Genomic DNA, 23,778 nt, shown 5'->3' with positions numbered 1-23,778 from the left:
AAGAAAATCCAGTTCCAGCGGGTCACATATTCAATTAGTTAATCTAATCTCCATACATTAATTACATTCATTAGTATATTTGTTTGACCAAACAAGGTCACAATAGCTGATTAGATAAAGAATCAATGGCAAAGACAAAAAACTCATTACGAAAGCAATGGTGTGGATATTTGCACCCTTGTTTGTGTCACACAGTTTATCTCAAAGTCGATGAAGGCAAAGCAGGCATAAACTTATTTGTTTTGAGGTGGTCTTTGATTTGTACATGTCAAAAGAGTGATGGTGACCTTGTGTTGTTCTGCGCCCCACTAGAGAAGCAGGACACTAATTACCTTTGTCAGTGAAGTGTACTCGGGACAATATACAATCAGATAACAATAATGGAGTCAATCATTTGTATTTACTCTGAAACTTGGACAATGTCATTCCTCCCAATTAATGCAACCACCCATGCATTAAATTAGTTTTTTTTTCTCACCCAGAAAAAATAATTAGGGGTAATTGTTAGAAAATCAATCAATCAGCAGGATGAACTGCCAATGAAGCGTGGTCAAAACTAAAGAAATGTGTGACACAGATGGCTTGGATGCGTCTGCCCTCGAGGGACTCTCGCTGTGCAGTACACCGAAACATTCAAATGAAGGTAACACAAGAGTATTATTTTCACGTTTAGCGGGGTGCCTTTCTTTGGGGGACTTACCTCTTTAAAGAAACTAGATAGATAATGAACAGTATGAAATTATATGTAAACTTTTTTTTTTTTAAATGTGCCACCAGAAAGACTGACTCTTCTATGTATAAAGCTCTTGTAAAAAAAAACATTTGGAAAGCAAATCTGGAAGCTAAAATAATTTACATTTTCAACAAAAAACCTCTTTGAAAGCTAAGATATCCTACTTTGGACTTTAAGATAAAGTTAAGTATTTTGATGGGTGGCTCATCCCAGGGAAATAGCAAGGTAGGAATTGATCAGGTAGCTAGATGCAAGTAGACACAGACTTTGGATTACATTTGGCTTTCTCTTAGCAAATGAATTACAACGTGGTCAACACGACAGGGTGGCCACAGGGTGATAGACGATAAATAATAGACGTTTTTCAAAGCAGACATTTGGCATGTCATAGTAGAAAGAGACCCAAGTGTAATCAATAACATAATCTAGTAGGCTAACTGCTTTTAAAATGATACATTCCTTGCAGTTGACTCTTTGTTTGTTTGTTTGTTTGTTTGTTTGTTTTTCTCTCTCTCTCTCTCTCTCTCTCTCTCTCTCTCTCTCTCTCTCTCTCTCTCTCTCTCTCTCTCTCTCTCTCTCTCTCTCTCTTAACACAAAACAAAACAAACTGTTCTTACCGTTTGATTGACAGCAGTAGTTCCATCAGCTATTTTCCTTCAACAAATCATGCTTCCCCTTCACGTGACACACGCCTTAGCCAACCAAATGCGATAACGATTATCGTGTTGACCAATCAGATTCCGGACTCGTGCACCGAAACGCCCTTCATTACGTTAGATTGAACTCCGGTTTCTGTGTCTGTCAAATTATTTAGCTAGCGTTAGCTTCTTAGCCAAAGGAATGGCGAGCAGCTGAGCAGTTTATGCAACATTTATACCAGGAAACACGTTAACATCTTTGCTAAAGGGACTTTTACAGTTTTCTAGCAAAAACGGTGAGTTACATCACGAATGTTTCATATTTACAAGGACTACAGTTATAGGAATAGTCAAGTTGTTGTTGCCAAATGTAGCATTTAAGCTAATGCTATATATAACCTTAAGTGAGTAAAGGAAAGCAGGTGAGACAGTGTCAGTGTGTGGACTTTAACATGAACCAGTAGTACGCTTTAAAATACGTTTTAGTCAGATTCCCATTTGTCAGTTGGCTGGTTATTTCGTTGAATTCCCTACCGTAAGTCCTTACGTTTGCTAACGTTAGCACTAATGTAGCAAATTACACGAAATCCTATCAGAAATGCCACGTAATAAATAGATAACCGTGTTTTAATGGAATTAAAACACGATTCTGTAGAGTTGACAGCCCACGACAGTCTTTAAATTGTACATGATATACTTTCGTCACGTCGACAACGATACAAGAGCTAGACCACTTAGCATGAAGCTAAGCTATCCCAAACAATCTCTCATTTCAGATCTTAACTGTGTCAGCTGTAAACACTGCTCACTTTGTAACCTTTAATTGTCAAGCTGCACCCATTTATGTCTATGTTGTTAGCAAGATGACATAAGATTGTTTGAATTAAAACTAGAAAAATAAACAAAACAAGACGAGTACTATCAACATTTGTGGGAAATATTCTGTAAAAAACTCTGACACAAACAATAAAGTGAACACTGATGCAAATCTAGAGGAAATAGTAACAGAAAACAACAAAACGAGGAACAACATTAAAAGAGTAAAGTAACAGTATTTCAGCCTTACTATTTAAGTAGATTTCTCAACCTCGACAACGAAACAGCTGTTAGCATACTTCATGAAGAAGTTAGCATGAAGCTAAGCTATCCCACACAGTCCCTCATTTCAGATCCTAAAAAAGAGTAACGAGTAACACACAACAGTAACACCTTAACGAGGAACAACATTAAAAGATTAAAGTAACAGTATGAGAAGTCCCTAACATAATACCTGTTAGAAAACCAGACTGACTTAAGTTCAAGCACAGACATGTGCATGCTGCCTTGAATAAACTGAGTATTAAGCCAGTTATACATATCAGTTTAATGTCTTTCCAAAATAAATAATGTTGTGGTGCAAAACTGTGTGATTTGTCATCCTGTCTTATGCCATTGTGTTTTCATTTGTATTTCTTTCATCACAGCAGCGCATGGCCCAGACAGCACTTGTCGTGGGACCTACTTAGAAAGAGGGAAACCAATCTGAACCTCTGAATGAGTAATGAACCTAAACCCCTTCTGGAGCATGTCTGCCAATACAAGTCGTAAGGTAAGGTTTAACACATTGAGTTATAATGTTCAAATGACATGTATTCATCTTCAGTTGATTTGATGTCTGCTGACGTGGTTGAAGGAGTCTTTTAAAGGTGTTCTGCCATTATATGTAGTTTGTATGTTGAAAAACCAGGGGAGATTACATTGACTAATTGTATGCCATATAGTTGAGCATATATCTCCCCAGAATATCAGCGTCACTAAAAATGTCAACATGGAAAGAATATGAGTCAGTCTCAATTATCTTTCCAGTTTAAAAAGCCGGCTAATCTTTTAAATTCAGTACCTTTTTATGCGATAGAGGTTTTCATTCCTGAACCCGTCTCCACATGTTTTCAGTGTCTCAGTTAACTGGATTTCTTCATAATTCAGTAGAGGGTGTGGTCTTCAACTAGACTAGACTCATACTCATCATACTTGTTTTAGGAAAGACATCATTCACTTTTGGAAATTGGCTTTTTTATTTAAAATCAAGTATGAACTGAAAACTATATTGACTATAATCCACTCTCTCTCTGTGTATATTTAGAGTAAGCATTACTTGTGTCCAGTTTTACATTTGGGTAGCCCTAGACTGAATTACCACAAACAAAGGGTAGGAGAGGTACTCTTTAGCATGCTGGTGTAACCCGGCTGAGGTAGGGAGGAGGCCAACAATGTGCTTTGAGCATGGGTGTGAGTTCATTTCCTCCTACCTAGTCACAGTTACATTTGTACATTATGTAGTCAAGTCGGACTTCATTGAATGTGCAGGCTAAATCTGTCACTGCAAACATTCCTGAAATACTTGTGGAAGTCATCAGCAGCGTAGCTTCCTGATGCATTTCTGGCATCGAGTAGCACTTGAAATGTGCCGGCTCTATGAAACCTGGTGTACTTACATGATTCTGTTTTCTTCAAGGTTGTATCTTCTTGGTCGAACACACTTATTGTAAGTCACTTTGGATAAAAGCGTCAACTAAATGCAATGTAATCGTGCTGCTGTGCCCTCAATGTGTACAATGGTACTGTAGCTACTCTCATCAGAATCAGTAAGATACAATGACAGCTCTGTACTCCAACGTGCTGGCCCTTGTCTAGATGCTGCTTCCTGATAAGCTGCAGAGCAGATGGGCAGTGTAACCTAACAGGTCACAGTACACGGTTTCTACCCTAGGCCTACTCTTGAGATTGCATAATGCAGTAGCCTTCTCTACTCAGGTTTTCAAGACTTTACTTTCTTTAGCTTTTTCATATAGCTATGTTTGCTGTAGATTTTTCCCAGCTGATGTGTTAAAATTCCTCTCATGTTTTCACTCGACAACAGAGAGCTGACGGTGAGGAACACAGCGGGCACGTGGAGCAGAGATCCAGCCCAGCCCGGCTGCCCTTTGGCAAAAAGCAGCTTCCACCCATCCCTAAGAATGCAGCACCCATCACAAAGCCTGTGTCAATGGGCACCCCCACCCAGTCAGCCAATGGCACACACGCCTCATATGGCCCATTTTATTTGGAGTACTCTCTGCTGGCTGAGTTGTAAGTAATGGACTACTTTTTTAATTAAAGTTCAGTGTGTTCGTGTTATTCACTTGGAACTGATATTGTGTTTTTTTTTTTTTTTTATAATCCGTAAAATATGCTGACAACACTAGATTTTAAAACACTAAACTGTTGTCTGTACTGAATTGGGTTCAAAGTATCATTTCAATTTGGTACATACGAATAAATGAATTTCCATTGACCTTTCTCTCTCTGTTTTACATTCTGACTTCCTGCCATGTGACCTGCAGCACACTAGTGATTAAGCAGAAACTCCCTGGTATTTATGTCCAGCCATCCTACAAATCAGCACTAAGTAAGACTCTGTACTTAATGTGTGTTACATATATACATTAATACAATGTGGCTACTTTTGGATTCAATACGCGCAACTAAAATCAAATTGTCTCTCACTGTTTAGTGTGGTTTGGGGTCATCTTCATCAGACATGGCTTGTACCAGGATGGAGTCTTCAAATTCACCGTGTATATTCCAGATAACTATCCAGATGGAGAGTGTCCTGTAAGTGTACTATACTTGTATTATTTGTTTTCTGCTACAAACACACAAAAAACCATTGAAATGTAAGGAAAAGGGTTATTTTGTGCATCCGATCATATGATATTTTAGCATTTGGTGATGATTTTAAAGGTCATATGAGAAAGTGCTCAGTTGTAGTCAATGTTATGGATACAATAAAAATAACTGACTGTTGACTAACAGGGTCTCCGCGGGGTCTTAAAAAGTATTACAAGTTGATAAATCAATTTAGCGAAAATTAAGACTATTAAAAACGGCATTTTCCAAGGTATTACATTTTGTAGCTTTTTTTCAATAAGTATTTAAATGGTCCAAACAGGTTGTATTCTACAGTCTGCCTGAATGTAATCATTGCGTAGGTGTGTAGTTTGATTCTGTGTAGTTTATTTATGGCATCCCGTTGGATTTGACGTCATCTGAACAGGACATCGCACGCTCACTGCTTGATAACGCGAAGGTCCGTTTACGCCGGTTGTTACATCGTTATGGGGAAATGCAAGTCTGCGTCCAAATGGTTGGAAGATAAGGAGGAAGGACAATCAATACTGTATATAGTAACTGTGAGGTGAAGTGTTGTCGCCAAGGTAACCGGTTAGAACTCCAAGTGGCGATGAGGTCTTAAAATGTATGGAAAGGGTCTAAAAAAAGGTCTTAAAAGGAATTACATTTGACTTCAGGATTCCTTCATATACTCTGACTAATGATCTGTATACCATGCCTCCGTGTTGCAGAATAGTCATCCCATTTGTTTTTAAAAAAGGCAAACCCTAACCCTCTCCTTGTTTTGTTCCAGAAATTAGTTTTTGACATCCCAGTCTTCCATCCTCTCGTTGACCCCGTGTCTGGAGAGCTTGATGTCAGGAGAGCTTTTACCAAATGGAGGTACGCTCTGTCCTCTTTATGTCGATGCAATTAACTCACCTTTCTTCTTCATACATAAATGTTTTAGTGAATAATAAATGATTCATTCTGCTTTACTAAATGCCATCCCCCTCACACACTACCTTAACCCCCCGCTGACAGCCAGGCTTTGTCAGTTTGTCTATTGGGAAATTAACTCTGGTTAAGGTTTAAGCTTATTTAGCTGCCTGAAAAGTCATCCCTTGGCCCAAACAGAATTAGGCTGAAAAGAAACCAGCTTTTGAGAAGAAAATACAAATTACAAAACATGTCAGTTTTAGTTTGAGCCATTCTGTAATAGTGCAGTATTAACTGTTACGTTTTCCTAGATTCATCACATTTAAAAAGCATTCGTATTTCCTGACTAAAACGGCTAATGTTTTGTTTTCGTAGACGGAATCACAACCACATCTGGCAAGTCCTGATGTACGCACGTACCATTTTCTACAAGATCAACACCACAGAACCCCTCAACCCAGAGGCTGCCGTGCTGTGAGTGTCCAAGCTCATTTATTATTATATATCCTTTTTTATTCTTAAGTAAGAGTTGAACCATCAAAAAGCGTCACTGACTCAGTAGTGCGTGGGACACATCAGAGGATTTATTTTTAAAAGTTTTACACTGTACAATATCTGCCTTTTTTGTTTAGTGAATCCATCACAATTTTTTTGTATTCTTTATTAAGTGAAATAAGACAAATGTAATAAATATTGTTCACATGTAATTCACAAATAATTTGAAACATTTATTATCTTTAATCTTAAAAAAGGGACGAGGAATTACCCAGTTTATGATAATATATATTTTTTAAATCTAGCCTTCCAGCCTTTAGATTCCTTTGAGATATTAGTTCAAACCAATATCTCACAATGTGTTTTTACTTTTGATTTCAGATATGAAAAGGATGTGCAGTTATTCAGAAGCAAAGTGGTGGATAGTGTAAAACTATGCAACAGTCATCTTTTCGACCAGACCAAGATAGATGATCCCTACGCAATAAGGTGTGTGTGTGTGTGTGTGTGTGTGTGTGTGTGTGTGTGTGTGTGTGTGTGTGTGTGTGTGTGTGTGTGTGTGTGTGTGTGTGTGTGTGTGTGTGTGTGTGTGTGTGTGTGTGTGTGTGTGTGTGTGTGTGTGTGTGTGTGTGTGTGTGTGTGTGTGTGTGTGTGTGTGTGTGTGTGTGTGTGTGTGTGTGTGTGTGTGTGTGTGTGTGTGTGTGTGTGTGTGTGTGTGTGTGTGTGTTTTATGCTCTCACTCACAGCGCCACTCTTGTTTACTTAGCTTTTCTCCATGGAACCCAGCTGTTCATGAGGAAGCAAAAGAGCGGATGTTCACACATAAAGTAAGTATTTTTTCTAGGTTTATTTATAAAGCACTTTAAACAAGGGCAATTTTAAATGGGTTTACAAAACAATTGACCATTTACATTTTTTTTTTTTTTATGAAACAAGAACATTCATAAAAATATTAAAGATATTTATAAATCAACATTGGAATAACAGTATATTCTGCAAGAGGATCAGAAGTATACTAATCAAATGTTTTTAAATACATTCTGGAAAAGCAGGAACGTTTGGGCCTTAAAAAAACCAAACCTCTTTCGGTCTTAGAATTTTTGTTTTGATTGGGATTTGAAGAGTGCAGTCGGAGCATTTTTTTTTTAACCAAATACAAACACATAAAAGGAATTTGCATTGGTATAAATGGTGCATACAAAAACACAGAAAGAATAATACATAGCAAAAAGGAGTAGCATTATAAAAGCTATTGTAACAAATACAAAAATAAAGACAATATTTACACAAAATATAAATATGGGAGGATAAAGTAAAATATGACATACTATATTCAAAGTGGAGAGCTGATTTTAGATTTTGATTCTTCAAGCTGTTCCTTAACTGCTCATCTCCCTTTGTCCCCGTAGAGACGGCCTGACGATCACCACAAGGGCGCGCAGGTGTCGGGTCTGTCCTGGGTGAAGCCCGGCTCCACGCAGCCCTTCAGCAAAGACGACGGTCCTCCTCCGAGCTGAAGCTGCCACCAGAGGGAGCCACACGCATGAGATGCCACGCCACCGGCTTACCTCTGCTGTTCAAGGGAACTGGATCCTCGCGACAGTTGGGAGAACTTTCTGTTAAACCTCCACGTTATTGCTCGGCTTCAAAAGCTTCGTAGGCATCTCCCTCAAATGGCTTTAGAATAAGGAAACAAAGTTTGTATTATATGTAAATCGACGATGGCAAATGGATGTCTCGGCAACATCATTTTAGGCTGCGATGCAATCAAAGAGCTTTCTCATTTTTAGATTTTCAGATCCATGCACATGTTGGGCTAGGCGATACAACATACTGTCCCAAAAAGGAGCTGAAAAGGACGAGTAAAGCGTTAAAGTAGAGTGGACTCCGTGATCTCCTCCACTGGCTCAGGACTGTTTATTTGTCAGACTTGGAATGTTGTTAGTCACAGCTGTGTGAATGAAATGCCCTAATTACCACCCCTCCTGTCACCCAATTAGATCTACACGATATGTTTTATAATTGTTTCTTATTGGATATTGATTTCTTCTTAATCCCACTGTGTAAACATTGTCTTACATAGTTTCCTAATATATAAATATATAAAGCAGAGCAGGCCACCTATGGGTTTGAAATGAGATGCTAGATAAAGTAAGCTCATGTATTTTATTTTTTGTCTGATTTTTGAATGTTTTATGTACCTTTTTGGCTGTTGGTTATTAAAGGTGTGGTGTGTAAATAATGGATGCTGTGATGAGCATTTAGAGACCTTTCTGCTTGGATTTTCTTTGGGTTTTCTTTGCAAATGTTAAGCTTCCTAACAGATCGTTGTCATAAGAATAAATAAGTTACTGCCTATGTCCCACCAGATTCCCACATGAAGGAAAAGGATACATACATATTGGTATTCTGTCCAACTACAAGATAACACGATTTCTGTTGTGTCGGACAAATGTCTTATTTCATGTCTTCATCTGTAGAGGGCTCTTGCTTCAATTTTGGTAATATTGCCCAGCTCCTTTCAATATGCAAATAATAGAAAGCTAAGAATGTAGGAAAAGGATAGGACTTTTAAGGAGGATGTGGCTATACAAGATAAGCAGACATGGTGCTGAGACCTTACTACGAACTGATCTATTTATAGCGTCTGCGTAAGGAAAGGGTGTAACCAAATGTCAGTGAACTCCACGCACTGACATTTTGGCTGACGGCATCTTCAAACGTGTGAGTTGTGATGTGTTCAATATGGACTCCAGTTTATAAAACACATTACTGCATAGATATGGGTTTAAAATGCTTTTCTCTGAAATCAATAAAATTGTAAAAAACGAAGTCTTGATTTTGTTGTTGGAGGTATCGCACATTGGGAGGAATCAGCATACATGTTTTACTTGTCTGTATGTAAAGAAGGTGATGCAGAGCACATATCTTTTACAGAGCTTTCTGGAAATTAACATCTTGTTTTTAAAAGTTTTTTTTCCCTGCATTAGTGACAAACTCCCAATCAGATGCTATTCATATACAAATCACTCAAACATGCTCTGATCATTGTGGTGGAGGGGGCTATGTAAAAAAAAAAAGTTCAACGTAGTACATCGGTACATGATCTTAATCTACTAAAATCATTTTGTCACTCCTGTCACAGAATCATGTTCAACCATATCTCACAATTACCTTGAAAAAAAAACAGTTAGCCAACAAGCCATGCCAGTGTACGGTCAGCAGATGGGTCACTACCATAAACTACGTATCACTGCAGTTCTGAGGGCTTAACACTGGCTCTCATCTGTCAAATAATTGATTTAAAATATACTGCTGCTGGTTTATAAAGCATTGAATGGTTTAGGGCAGGGGTGTCAAACTCAAATACACAGTGGGCCAAACAGAGAAGTCATTGCAGAATGACTAGGGTCACTGGCAAAGTCAGGACAAGTATTTTCTGTATTATACTGTGCACACATGTTTTTGATGATAACATATAACATATAATATTCGATCAAATTATTATGAATTATTTTGTATTTATTTTTTTATAATAAAAACATGTTTTGCTCCTTTCTGTTTCTTTGTATATACCATTTACACCAAAGCAAATTCCTTGTATGTGTAAACCTACTTGGTAATAAAATCGATTTTGATTCTGATTCTGATTTAGAGAAGCATGCCTCTCAGTCAGCCACTAGAGGTCGGTATTGCCCCACAGTGGAGAGCAGCTGTCATTCTTGCGTTGAAGAGATACTCCGGTGCATGTGCGAAAGTAAAACCTCTCCTGATTCGCTCTGGCTTGGACGCGGCCATCTTATGCACTCTGTCAACATAGGGACTTTACGCGTGAAACCATGATTTAATCAAACACTTTCTGCGGCTGGTTTGGAGCTGGACCCTACCAAAACGCGAGTGAGGCTGGAACCGCTTTTTAATTGCAAACAGAAAGGTGAAAAAGTACCAAATCGCCCGTGGACCAATCAGAGAGGAGGTTACTAATATGCAAATGCATGTTATCACAGGCACGTCAGCAGCAGCAGCGGTGGAGAGCCGCTGCGCCGTGGTCGCCAGCAGGAGTACAACTAACAACACAGTCACAAGTTGGCCGAAAACACACTCTCTACATTGGCGACTGGAGTTGTCTTTTGGGGTCCATTTCAGGTAAGAAACAACACTTGTTCGTGTGATTTCTCAGAGAGGTTTCTTCCTCGAGGGGTTCAATTTCATTCAGAAAATAAGCTGTCAAATAGCTGACAGGCAGTGCCTCGCCTCAGCTGTCTGATGACACAACGCCTTGTGTGTCAGTGCGTATCTTCCCGGTACTAATAACTCCATTACTTGCCAAACACTTAGTTTCCTGTTAGTTTGCATGCTAAACAGCACATTTCTTGGTACTTTCTCGTAGTTTTGTGGGTTAAATGTTAATGCGCGTCGCTGTAAAGTAGTCCTCCGGGGTTCCTTTTGCTCATGGTGGTCCTGAACTGACAGCGACCACTTATATGTGGACTGTTAACAACGCTAAAACGTCGACATTTCCACTCGCAAAGGGGGAAAAAAAGATAGTTGAGGATAAAAAAAAACGAGTTGAATTATCATGGACACCATCACGGTCGACCTCTCCATCCATTCCCTCCTCCTCCTCCCCCTCCTCCTCCCCCTCCTCCTCCTCTTCCTCAGTGTGGGAGCGTCACGACACCTTTTTGAATCCTGTGCTTTTCCAAAGTGGAGGTTTGGCTAACGCCACGTGCGAGCAACTCAACAGTCCGCCGGCTAGCAATTTCTAAAATAAAAAGTCCCATTTAGTGTTAATGTAAGCAGTTTTGCCCAAAGAAGCGCAACACATTGCCGCCTCGTTGGCTTATCAAACACAGTCAGAGCTGGAGCCATTGCTGGGCTGAAGAAGATGAAGAAGATGAGGTGACTTCAGAGGTGAGCCCGGTGTCTGTTGGATGAAACACAGACTCCTTATCAAACTTAGCTAAGCTTTTAAAACACGACAAAGTGTTCCTGGGTGTTAAATGGTACCATTTAAAACATTTGAAAGAGACTTAATTAAGCCTACACAATAATTTCGTCTTCAGTCACTTTCTTCCCAACATGGCTAACTTTGCACATGTACATTTGGATAACATGGTCGCCATTTTTTGGTTTTTCACAATAATCAAGTTTTCTGTAATTCACAACTTCTTAGTTAATTTGAAATTCCCTTCAAATCATAATTGGTTTTATTACCACGTAGGTTTACACCTTTGTTGTAAATGGTGCATACAAAGACACAAACATAAGACTAGGTTGGTTTTTCCAAAGAAAGGAGCAACAAATAGTACTATTTTAAAGACTATTGTAACAATTTAAACATTGTGAGTTTTACATTTTGTATTCAACTATGTTGCCTACACACATTTTGAACCACTGCATTTTTTAGTGATACACAGTAACACCATTTTACCCCATGCCATATTGAGGTTTACAAAATACATTTGCTCTATTCTGTGTTATAAGCTTCTGCATTAGAATGCCTTTATACATTTAGGTTGCCTACTCAAATATTCCTATCTAATTCATAAGTAATATGTGGCTAATAAATGGCTTACGTTGACATTTGTAGTTTCATGATTAATTGGTGACCTGGGCCAGTTATGTGAAAAGTTTTGTTGATATAAGGCCTGAGTTGCACGTGCCTGTATGCTGCTTATAACATCACAATTGTGAAGGAAACAGCTGGAAGGCAAAGCTTAGGAAGTGACAGGTCATGGGGTCAGATTGAGGGTGTTTTAAGGTTAGCTGGGTTTTGTTTAGCAGCCTCTGGGATATTCTGCAGTGATTCTTTGCAGATGGGAAAGGTTAAACAAACTTGGATATTTTTGAACCCATTTCACTACAGTTGTCATGCGTACCGCTTTACAGCTTCTGCTGTAAATGAACTGCTTACTTAAATATTGATGTTGGGCTTAATGAATAGAATATGAGTAATTGACTGATTCGCGTTTCAACATGTGTTTTGTCTCAGACTTACTTTGAATGTCACCAATGTTTTGGAAATAATTTCAAATTACACAAATTAGTTTAATTCTAACCACATGTTTTCCCAGTTCATTAAAGAAGAAGCACATTTGATTTATTGCCATGTGATCCCAAATGATAATGTAGTAGTATTATTTTAATCATCAGTAAGCAAATATTTTCAGTTCTGACATGATTCAATAATCATTTAGTATCTAGGGAAAGTTTTCTGTTGTGCTTCAATTGTGAGGATGTGAACATTACACCCATTTTCCTCTTTGAAGTCCTCAGTATTGTCTCTCATCCCAGACAGAGATTTCACATGCCTACCGCTTACAGTGTGAGACGAATGATCAGTATGATGACTATGAAGAGAATGGAGTCCAGAGAAGCTTGACTAATTAAACATGCAGAAATGTGTCATTTGAGGACTGTCACATGATTCTCCAAAAAGCATGATAGTAAACAAAAGCCATAAAGTGAAACTGAAATGTGGACGCACAACCCACATTGACAATGCAGGCCTAATGTCTTTGTGAACTGATTTGTATTGGGACCTGTGAAGTGGTTGGTGGGTAAAGTGATAGAAACCATAGAGGAAGATGTAAGCATTGGAATTGATAGACCATTTTCTTACACTTCTGTTTCTTTAGTTTAAAGGTGGGGTAGGTCATTTTGGAGAAACCAGCTCGCGAGAATTTGAAAAAACACAGCCGGAAGAAATCTGCTACTTCCTTACAGAGCCCCTCCTCCAACACACACGAATGTGCACATGACCAATGAGGGCACGAGATAAGTTTGTGCACAGATGGAAGGCTGACAGGCAGGTAGGCCATCCAGTTATTTTAGCCGGGCCGGCTCAGATGATTGGTTGTGCTTTTTACAGCGCCACGGCTTCCACAGATGAAATGTTTTATGGATTTTTTTGTCAAAGCACTTCAGATATTCATTGCTATCGGGATGTTGAGAGCATTCCATGGAATATATAACAAAAAGTGTATCTCGAGCCGGTTTCTCAAACTTACCTACCCCACCTTTAAGATTTAGCATTGGTTTAGTGTTCATGTTTGGGTGAGGGTTTGAATCATTTGAAACACTCTCACACTCTAAATGGATTGCTGGAATAAATAACCTTGGGTTGCAAATATATTGAGCAATGTTAGTGACTTTACTCACAGTCAATATCACCTTGTAATGCCTAACCCACATGTTGGAAAGTGGCCAATTAGTCATAATTCAGTGTAATAACTCAGGCATGGTTCTTCTGTTCGTCAAAGGGGAGACTCCTGACAATATTATCATTTTCAAACTTGCTTGCAGATTGTACGATTACATCTCTGTTGCCAGACAACAAAATATATTTTTTAAGTGATTTATTGCGACTTTGATTACATTTCACACTTGAAGTAGTTCAGGCTGGCATAGTTATGGATAGAATAAACTGTGACCAACACCCAGTTTATTTAAGAGAGTACAGTAGTACAATTATATCCTTTTGCACTCAACCATTATTTAGCCTGTCATTTGAAATATATAAAAACCAAAGTATCTCAACAAGTTAGGCCTCTGAAGAAATAGCGTTGTGCTTCTGTGTGCCTGCCTGTGTGCATATCAAGTCAGCATATATAATGACTGATTTGGGTAAGCTTCTGTCATCTTCCACTGGTCTGTGGTTGCAGAACACACACTCAAAGAACCTCGTCCTTCCCTAGCTGTTGAAATTCTATCAGCTGTCTGCACCTCCCACACGCTCTGCAGTAGCTGTAGAAGGCAGCTTCATTGGTTGTGGTGGTGGGGGGTTGAGGTAAGTATGTGTGTGAAATGGGAGGTGGTACAGGAAGAGGCACCTGCTGGTGACGGGCGGTTGGTTTGCACCAGCTGCTTTGCTGCATACATGAAAGGCAGTGCTGATGGGTAATTAATGGTACCAAATTATCCCCAGACATTTCTGACCTAGCTATTAGCTGCTTTCTCAAGTGCGTTTTGTGACACTAGATGGGCATTCACATTCCCGTCTAAATTCTACAAGCATGTATCACTGATGCTGAAATGGATGATAAAGGGAGATTTGCTGGAGGAAAATACTGTCAGGTCATCTCGGACTAAACATTGTTAATTTGTGTCATACATGTCAGTATTAAATGTTTTCTCCTCTCTGTTTTTGGAAAGGTACACCATTTAACGGACATGCTGTAGCTCACAGTGAGGCTCATTGGAACCAGCTTGGATCCAGTGGAGTTTCCTGTTACCCTCCGGGCTCCGCCATGGACTTCTTCAATGACCCCAGCCTCTTTGTTGGAGGTTTGGAAGAGCTGGAGGAGGATGGCTTCTCCTCAGCTCCATCACTTGTGGATGAGCTAAATCTCACTGCTGACTTTGAGCCCCTCCAAGTGGAGCCTCTAGACCCAGTGAAGCACCAGGACATGATGCCACCAGTTACTACCCAACAAGCCATGCCCGCGTACAGTCAGCAGATGGGTCATTACATTGGCATTAAGGCACAGAATCCAATGAGTCAAGCGTTTTCTGGTTCTGGGGCCACAGGTAACGGTGGAGGAGGTGGCGGCGGCATGATTGCAGACCCACATGGCCAGTATCACAATGCTGCCAGAAGCCAAGTACCTCAATCTAATGGGCTGTTCTGTATCAGCAGCAGTCCCATGTGGGGCAACCAAGACCAGAATGGAAAAATGTACCACCCATTAACTCAACAGCAGCAACAGCTTTGTCATCAGCAGCAACAGCAACAGCAACTGCACAACCAGCAACTCCATGTCAGACAACAACAAACACAGCATCAGCAACACCACCCATGTCATCAACAACAGGAGCAACAGCAGCACAGAATGCAGCAGCAACAGCTGCAACAACAGCAAAGTCATCAGCAACAGCTGCTGAACCAGCACCAACAAATCAACACCCATGCAATGTCCCTACAGCAGCAACATTTTCCTTTTCACCAAGGAGGTCAATCTCAAAGTCAGCAGCAGGTTCACCATGCCCAGCAGCAGGTTCAGCACCAAACTGCTGTAGGAGGACCAAGGTTTCATCCAAGGGCTAAGCCTTACATGGAGGGTCAAAACGCTTCTCTGAGTGGAACTTGCTTGCAACCTCAGCAGCTGCAGGGAAGCTACCAATTTACAAGGGGGGGCCTAGGACCAGAAGACCCTAACCTGCCATTCCCCATGCATTCATCATCCAGGGTTCAGTCCCTGCCCACTGCTTACCAGGCTGCTCAGTATCCTGCCTACCCTGGAGAGCCAGAAATACCCAGTCTCAGTCAGCAGTCTTTGTCCACAGACTCAGTGTCTATGGCCACCGGTACCCCCCCTGCCTCCCTCTCTACTACAGTGCCTGAGCTCTCAGGGACAGTATGTCCATTCCCATCGACTGCAGTTATGAGGACCCCAGTAAGCCTGGGAGAGGAATGTCCTTTCCGGGCCTTACGGTGCTCTGGAGAAACCCAGGGAAACTGCGGGTCATCTGAGATGTTTGGCGAGTCTATGATCTGCTACCCTAGCCTGGCCAGCCAGTTGCCCTCTGAGCAGCCTCAGAGCTGCGGGGCCATCAACACTAATGGATATCAAGCCTTGGGTGACAATCTCCTGCCACCACAGGCTCAGGATGGAGACTTGGAGGGCCTTGAGCCTCCTGACCTGCTGCCTGACCTACTGCCCCAGCTGGAGGCGGCTCTAAGCCAACAAGATGAATCCAACCATTCCTGGGCTGATTCCAGCCAGGAGAGGGGACGTAAGCACAAGAAACCACATGTTGAGTACGAAGAAGAAAAGGTAATCACTTGTTGTTGTTTGGTTCTTATTAAGCATTTATTGCCGGTTTAAGCACATCAAAGAAAGTATAATTCAGCCACACTGTCGAAGAGCATCCCTCCTGGTGTAATACTGTTTCTGCCCTAGGATGTATGTCTATTCATCCTAAGCATGCTGTCCTTTACCCCAATTCTCTTCTCAGTGTAGATTGATAAGAGTAAAGTTAAAATGAATAGCATCTTATATCTGCACACATCTGCTTTACTAAGGCAATCATTTCTTTGCTTTAAGAGAATATATGTGGTCTTCCCGGTGTAGCGTGGCATTGAATCTAGCCGCTTGTGTAATGTTTAACCAACTATCCCAGATACAAAATGTGCATGTTTTGTTGGAAACCTGCAATCAGTGGTGCAGAGGGGGAAGGTGAAGAGGCGGTACCTAAGGCCATCTGAAAGCCTTCTGAATATGATAATGGTCCGTCCAGCGCGGCCTGTCTATCTGCCCAGTGCGGCGACAGCAGGTCAGGCCTGATTAGGCTAAGAGTGGCAGGAGTGTCTTCAGGACTTAGCTGTAAGCATACTTAGGGCTATATCAAGATGTGGGTCAGGGCAGGCCAGAGGCACTCGCATACTGCCTCGCTGGAGTGTGGGGGAAGCTGCACACTGTTGTGGTAGCAGCCACATTCTGTGTTACTGTGTGTGTGTGTGCACGTACACATGTGAGAGAGCGTGCAGAAAGAAAAGAGTGTGGTGGAGGAGAGTGGTTAGCACTTGGGGGAGGGGGAGGGGGTTTCAGAGATGGAGAGAGCACTAGTTCATGGAAAAAGGAGAGGTTACGAAAGAAAGGAAGGGACAGAGACAGCGAGGAAGAGCATGAGAGGGGAAAGACGAGCAGAGGGGGAGGTTGGGAGAAAGCATTAGCTGGCTGTAACAGGCTGCAGGCGGTTCCTGGACCTCAGTTGGCTGGTAACGTAGCAGCATCCACACAGTCTCCTGGCCTACGGGGGACACATGACCAGCAGCATAAGCAACAGACACTTCGTCATTGTTTGCACGCTTCCCATGAAAAGGACATACATTTCAACACATCCATGTATTCCTTTATTCCTGATGGGTTAGTTCCCCCCATAAAAACACGTTATACCAACAATTAAGCAAATTGAGTAGAGTGAAGCCGAAACAGATTATCTCAAACTAGAATCATGTAATGGGGAAAAAGTACAGACTTTGTTTTCCATGACCCACTCCTGACAGTCTTTCTAATTTCCACTGACACCAAAGGAGTGTTGTTGCCATTATTTCCCCAAACCAACCTTCTCTGTAGCTTCACTTAATGTTCCCTTGTATAGTGAACACATGAATGATTGCCATTTTGCAGTGACAGTTTCAGTGACTCATTTTAAAACTCTCCAAACGGTGTCTTCCTTCTGAAACCAAACCTATGCCCACGAGCAAAAACACAACTTGTGTGCTGAGTGCTGCTGCTCTCCTCCAACAGGTGACAACAAAATGTGTGGCTTGTGTGTATGAGCTCTGGTTAGTCAGACCATTTGACCATCAGCAAAGGCCCTCAATTGAAATGGGGCCATGAACCACAGCCATGCGAACGAGCCTCTCCCTGTCTGTGTCAACATCCAGCCCCGTGTTGATGCTTACAGGCTGACTGTGCTATTCATGTGCACTGATGTGTGAAGAGCCTGCTGATAGTGTGTTTGCTGAACAGGCAAGGCATCAGGGGCTAGCTGGCCGCTCTTCACTCCCCCGCAGTGAATGCGGCTAATTAGGATTTGGGATTGATATGCTCCCAGGGTTCAAGATGGAATAGTGGTCCCATGTGGTTCAAAATTCAAAAGTTAAATAGAGTTAAGAGAATGTCTTAGGCCCTGTGGCAAAGGATTTAAAATCAAATGAACAGATGTGTGTGTGTGTGTGTGTGTGTGTGGAATATCTAGCCTGTCCCGTGAATCATTGCAGCATCATTTAAGGACCGCGAAGGGCTTTCTCTTTGGAAGCAGTTGAAACTTAAAGGCAATCAAGCTCAAGTGAGACCCTTCTGAGCTGGTAATGCTTACTTTCTATTTGAGTCAGCAGACAGTCATAATGCCCGGGGGGAGTCAGGACCTCAAGACTGACATCTGTTGGATCTCTGCATTTATGCAATATGTGTAGTTTGAAATAAACCAGTGTGGGCGAGGTTGCAAATCAGTGACTGGGACTTTCGTGGTAATTTGTCTGCCTGGTCACTGTATGGTTTTACATGGTTAATTCAGTATGGATTTGTCGTAAAACTATTTTCTGAATGGTCGTCTGGGGCATATTTGGAAAATGTCCACATGTTGGAGACAAACAAAAGTGGGGTGTTAGTCATACTGAGTCTCTGATATTAATATACATCTGGATGATGCCTAACATTAGGGCTGTGCAATTAATCGTATTTTAATCGCGATTAAGATTTTGGCTTTCAACGATTACGAAAACAACGTAATCGAAATAAACGATTATTATTTTTATTTAAAAAATAAATAAAAATGTAATTATTATTATTTATTTTTTTCAGTTGAATTATACTTAAAGTTCAGGGTAATCAACTCTTAAAAACATACGGTTCACTATTTTTTTTTATCAATAAATTGATGTTTTCAAAGTAAATGGATAATCGTTTTTAATAATCGTGATATCAATTATTGACCAAAATAATTGTGATTATGATTTTTGCCATAATCGCACAGCCCTACCTAACATGCTACTATTGTTGATCATTATTATACAATTTAAAGTCAGGGGCTGGGTCACAGTTTTAAAATGGTGTGCCGCTAATGTGAAGGTAGCCCTTGCCATGCCCAATAAAGCCGACGGCACAAGTTTGATGCCAAGTGGGGCTGATTGCCTTTTGCCCCACTGCTTTTCTCGTAGTGCACAGACGTTCATATACATTTTGTAGAAGATAGCAACTGTTGTCACCATGAACATGAAGACTTGAGACTTAACACCCAGTCTATATTTATTAACCAATATGCCGGTAAAAATAACCTCGGATATAACTAGGGATGCTTACCGGTATTACCGAAATACCGGTTACTCGTGGCTACGGTATACCGTACCAAAATCAGATCCGGTTTCGATACTTTAAAAAAAAAAAAAAAAAAAAAGTAAAAAAAAAAAAATGGCCGGTGTTATAAATTAGATTGCATAATCGTTTTTCTTCATATTTTATGTATTTTTCATTGTTTGTTCAATACTAGAAAGGTAAAAGTCCCACAAATGAACTGTGATGGGATTTGTTTTCTCTCACCAGTGAAGGTAAATGTTGATTTTAAAGATGAGATTTGTTTGTTTGTGCAATGCCGAGATCTCATGACCTTTATTCTATTATTTATTTGTTCTCTAGTCGAATCTCAGGTTTAACATTAATTATAACGGTGCTATAACGGTCTGTTTGCATTGACAAGATGTGCTATTCACGCGGCACACCTGATGGCGGGTGTTAGAAAAGATATTCCATAATCGGTTTTCTTCATATTTTTTATGTATTTTTCATTGTTTGTTCAGTACTAAAAGGTCCAAGAAGTCCCACAATTGAATTTAATATTCATTTGACATGTTAACTATATCGTAAAGCTCTTCATGGGAGTAATTGTGGGATGATACATTTTCAAAGTATCCCGATATGTATCGGTATCGTGCAGTGGTATCGGTACAAAAGTATATAACTGAGTTGTTCTCCATGGTGTGTGTGGGGGATGGTCGAGAACAGACTTTCTGGTTCTGAACTATGTTGCTGACAGAATAACCAAACATTAACGTAGCAGTTCAAAAAGGTGAAGTTGAGCAAACATGGCTACCTAAACGTTCAGCACATTCAAACTGAGAATTGAGTCATTCATTTAGTGCAGGCTACTCAGATTCGCTTTGTAAAACTGTGTCCAAATGTCGAATAGTAATATGTCAAATAGTTTAATTTCCTTTAATTTAGAGTTTGATTACTGTTGAAATGTGTTGTATTTCCAAATGGAGATGTGTGTCCTTCTTTCCTTCCTGACACATTTTGTATTCTTGATCACAATCTTAGTGTGTCTTCCTTTGGATTGGATATAGCTATATATGGGTACAAATTACACTTATCCCCAAAGGCAACAAAGGAAACTGGTTTTGGAGATTTGTGGGCTCAGCAGATTTCAAAACACCCCTCTGATGAATACTCAGACTGAAGAGGATAGTACACACCCTGGTATCAGCCCCACCTTTTTCTAAGGAGCCCTCGTTAAAACATCAAGCTCACATGGGCCGCTACAGTTCTAGCACACGACAAAAACCAGGATAGACTGACGACCGCAATAACATTAATCATGCCAAATCAGTGATTTGATGCTGCAGATAGATACATGTGAAAAGAGACCAGGTACAATTACCAGATTCTGGGGTATGGGCTTCACAATGAATGACAAGTTTATTAAAAAGTGCAATACAAAAATAGCAGGTTGCACAATATTTGTTTAAGGCTAAATATTTGTTGAAATGCAATTCTGAAGTTAGTACCAAGATGATTGTGGAGCTGCACAGATATCCCAACCTACAGCTTATTCTACAGATTTAAAAACATATTTGCTTGTTGCAGATCCAGTTTAAAATTCCAAATATGATCAAAATAAATTATTTTTCAATGCTAATGGAATGAGATGTATAATCAGCCAATCTCTCAGTTATCGTATTGCAATTATACATTTTTTCCAAACCGTGCATTTCGGTGATCTGTGTTTTTTGCTGTTGTTTAGCCTCCCTTTCTCCTTCAGAGCCAGTTGTGATTGCATATCTCTCTTACAGCATTTCACTGTGCTCGGATACATTTGTACATTCAGATATTTTAATGATTGCTGATTTTTTGCCCCAATATATCACATTTAAAAAACCTAGGGGTCCAAATGGCTCCTTCGCTGTATAGAAAGAGATGGAAGTGTCCCTGATGGATACTGATGGCCTGTCTTCTTTAGCCACCACAGGCCCTCCAGCAGTGACACTGAGCAGGTGCCTCCCCCTGCCTGCCTGCTGTGCTGCTGTAGATGTATTATCTGACCCTCTCTACCCTGCCTTGGCCTCCCTGCTGTAGCGCGAGTACGCAATTTAGGATATCTGAGTGGTTTCCCAACCGGTGGTGGTGGCTCACTTTTGTGTGTGATATGCTAGCTTTGTCGCCTCCTGACCTCTCTTGAGGTTTATATAACTCCTGGCTAACCAGAGTGGGCCGGCAGTGCCGTAATCAGTCCTGAAACTTGACACCACGCCTCACCCCTCCACACACACACACACACACACACACACACACACACACACACACACACACACACACACACACACACACACACACACACACACACACACACACACACACACACACACACACACACACACACACACACACACACACAGTTTGCACACTCACACACCCCTGGGAAAGCTGCTGCCTCTGTGGCCACATGGTGATAGGCTGTGTCATTCACACACTTTCCCTGATCACCTCCCCCAGTGTCCTCTCTCTCTCTCTCACTCTCTCTCTCTTTCTCTTTCTCTCTCTCTCTCTCTCTCTCTCTCACTCTCTCTCTCTCTCTCTCTCTCTCTCTCTCTCGTGTTGTCTATCACCCTCCTCTCTGTGTGTCAAGTGCTCTAACTGTTTGCGTCCGGCCTCTTCAGCCTGTCTGTGTGGAGGCCTGCCAGACAAGGGCGGGGCATAACTAGGGGTCAGAGGTAAACAGGAAGTGAGGCGGTGTTTTCTGTAGGCGGAAGAGGAGGGCTCAGGGGAAGAAATGGAAGGGGGGAGGAGCTGGGAGAGGGAGGAGGAAATTGTTCTTGAAATGAGTGTGTCAGTAGCATGTGGGAACGCTGCCAGCCCAAACTGTCAGTAGGTCTGAATTTAAACTGCTCTTTTATTCTGCTTTTCTATCCTTCCTTCTCTCTCTTGCCTCTGTCTCCTGGGATTAAATGTCTTTGAATATATTTCTGTGGTGAATGTTTGCTCAGTGTTTTTCTTCCTGGTGTGTGTGTGTGACTGGAATGCAAGGCTTTTCGCTTGTGACGTGAGGCAACTTCCTTGAACTCGTGTTAACCTTTGACTAGTGGAGAGGGAAAAGCTGGGTGGTTAGACTCCCACAGTGTCTCTGGGTATGAAAAGACTCTCTTGAGGAAGAGAGCATGAAAATCACTTTGAAATTAGCCTCAGCGTAGTGTGGAAGAGAGGAAATTAGAAATAGCATGCAAGGGGGAATGACCACTTTGCCCTTGTGTTTACAACTGACACAGAGGTTGTGTGGTAGAAAGGAAGGATTGTCTGAGGAAAATAGTTTGAATAAAGCTAGTTAAAGTGAAGCTAGTACACGTAAGAGTGCCATTTTGTTTGTTCTACTGTTCCACTTGACATGTGGGATTCTTAAACACAGTTTGACTTTGACAAACTTGTCGGTCACGTTGTCCACAGAGACGGCAGCTCTAGTTACTAATTTGTGAGTTCAGCAAACAGGTTTGTGCAGGTAGAAAGTCATTTGATAGATAGCTATGGTGCAAGTCTTTGTTTGAGTGTCATGTTTGGATTTTACATACCTCAGTTTTTGTTGACTGACAGACTCAAATGCCTGATAATAAAATATCACTGATATGCCATACTCGTCTGGCGTAACACTAGGCATAAAACACCTGGCATTTGTAGAAAGCATCAATGTACACATCTCATTTTTTTGGGCAAATCTTGGCCCTGATCAAATACAGCAGACATTTAGGTGTGTTTCGGTATTCCTCTTAATTTGCAGGTTTCCTTGGCTTAGCCTTAGTGGACAAAATGTGGCGAGACATCTTTACCTATCATTAGTTCTGCCACACACCACCACTTACCCACACTAGTGTTATCTCTGCTTCATGCACACATCTCTGCAGCTCAAAGGCCATTCACCTTTCAGTAGGAAATTATTCATAAAAAACAAAGATTTCAATAATTGTTGTAATATTAGCTTTTTAATATTGTTTCCCATAGTGATACATTTCTCACAGTATTTTTCAAAATTAAAAACCTACACAATTGTAATGTTTTTCATCCATTCAACCAACATTGTAGGAAAGCTGTACAGAAAAGACAACAGATCCAAACGTATTTCTTTATCACTTGCTCTTTTGGAAAGTCAATTATTTATTAATATTGACGCCCAGAGTTCGATGATATGCACCACCTGAAGCTTACTGTCCATCTATACTTGCTTTCATTGACCAAATAATCAAACTCACAATTCATAATAATCTCTGAAATCATGGCCAGGTTGTTTTGCCTACTTAATACATTTGATTTATTCACTATAGCAAACTACTTAGATTTGTAGTTTAGTTTTGCATTCTGGAACATTTCTGCTTCCGACTTGCTAACAAATTCTCCTTTGTGATTTTCCTGGATTTATTGTATTTGTATGTTACAGTCTCAGCTTGGTGTTCAAATACAGTTTTAAGAGGATGTCAATTGTGTTGTGTTAGTCTAATTCTCGCCTGGTTAAGTGTGTTGACTACCCATAAGCCCTGCTAACACTAGCCTTCTAACCCGTAGTTTTAGCTATGTG

The 23,778-nt window shown here is 40.7% G+C and overlaps 2 protein-coding genes across 9 annotated transcripts in view; both read left to right on the top strand.

Annotated features, from left to right (window-relative positions):
• Positions 1-565: 565 nt before the first annotated feature.
• On the top strand, positions 566-9,267 carry aktip (akt interacting protein). Of its 3 annotated transcripts, none has more exons than XM_079664249.1 (10): positions 566-643; positions 2,835-2,959; positions 4,271-4,479; positions 4,734-4,798; positions 4,904-5,004; positions 5,816-5,904; positions 6,316-6,414; positions 6,817-6,924; positions 7,202-7,262; positions 7,845-9,267. In XM_079664249.1, exons 2-10 carry the CDS (start codon positions 2,912-2,914, stop codon positions 7,950-7,952), a joined length of 888 nt encoding a protein of 295 aa, XP_079520375.1. In that variant the 5' UTR covers positions 566-643; positions 2,835-2,911; the 3' UTR covers positions 7,953-9,267. The 3 variants fall into 3 exon arrangements, with proteins under 3 accessions (XP_079520375.1, XP_079520374.1, XP_079520373.1); XM_079664248.1 differs by lacking the exon at positions 566-643 and adding an exon at positions 1,509-1,667 and having other exon boundaries at positions 2,838-2,959; XM_079664247.1 differs by lacking the exon at positions 566-643 and adding an exon at positions 1,509-1,667.
• A 1,094-nt stretch (positions 9,268-10,361) lies between these two features.
• Positions 10,362-23,778, top strand: part of chd9 (chromodomain helicase DNA binding protein 9) — an 87,503-nt gene continuing 74,086 nt past the window's right edge. For 3 of the 6 annotated variants that reach the window (XM_079664433.1, XM_079664432.1, XM_079664430.1), the window contains exons 1-2: positions 10,363-10,581; positions 14,593-16,214. In XM_079664433.1, coding sequence (XP_079520559.1) covers positions 10,431-10,581; positions 14,593-16,214 — 1,773 coding nt within the window. In that variant the 5' untranslated portion in view covers positions 10,363-10,430. Of the gene's footprint in view, positions 10,582-11,202; positions 11,350-14,592; positions 16,215-22,044; positions 22,082-23,778 lie in introns of those variants that run through there. The other 3 variants (XM_079664431.1, XM_079664434.1, XM_079664437.1) reach the window with 3 other exon arrangements.

The sequence above is a fragment of the Notothenia rossii genome (assembly GCF_949606895.1).
Source record: "Notothenia rossii genome assembly, chromosome: 2".
Lineage (NCBI taxonomy): Eukaryota > Metazoa > Chordata > Actinopteri > Perciformes > Nototheniidae > Notothenia > Notothenia rossii.
Note: the sequence above shows the minus strand (reverse complement) of the source record. Positions and strands in the feature narration are given on the sequence as shown.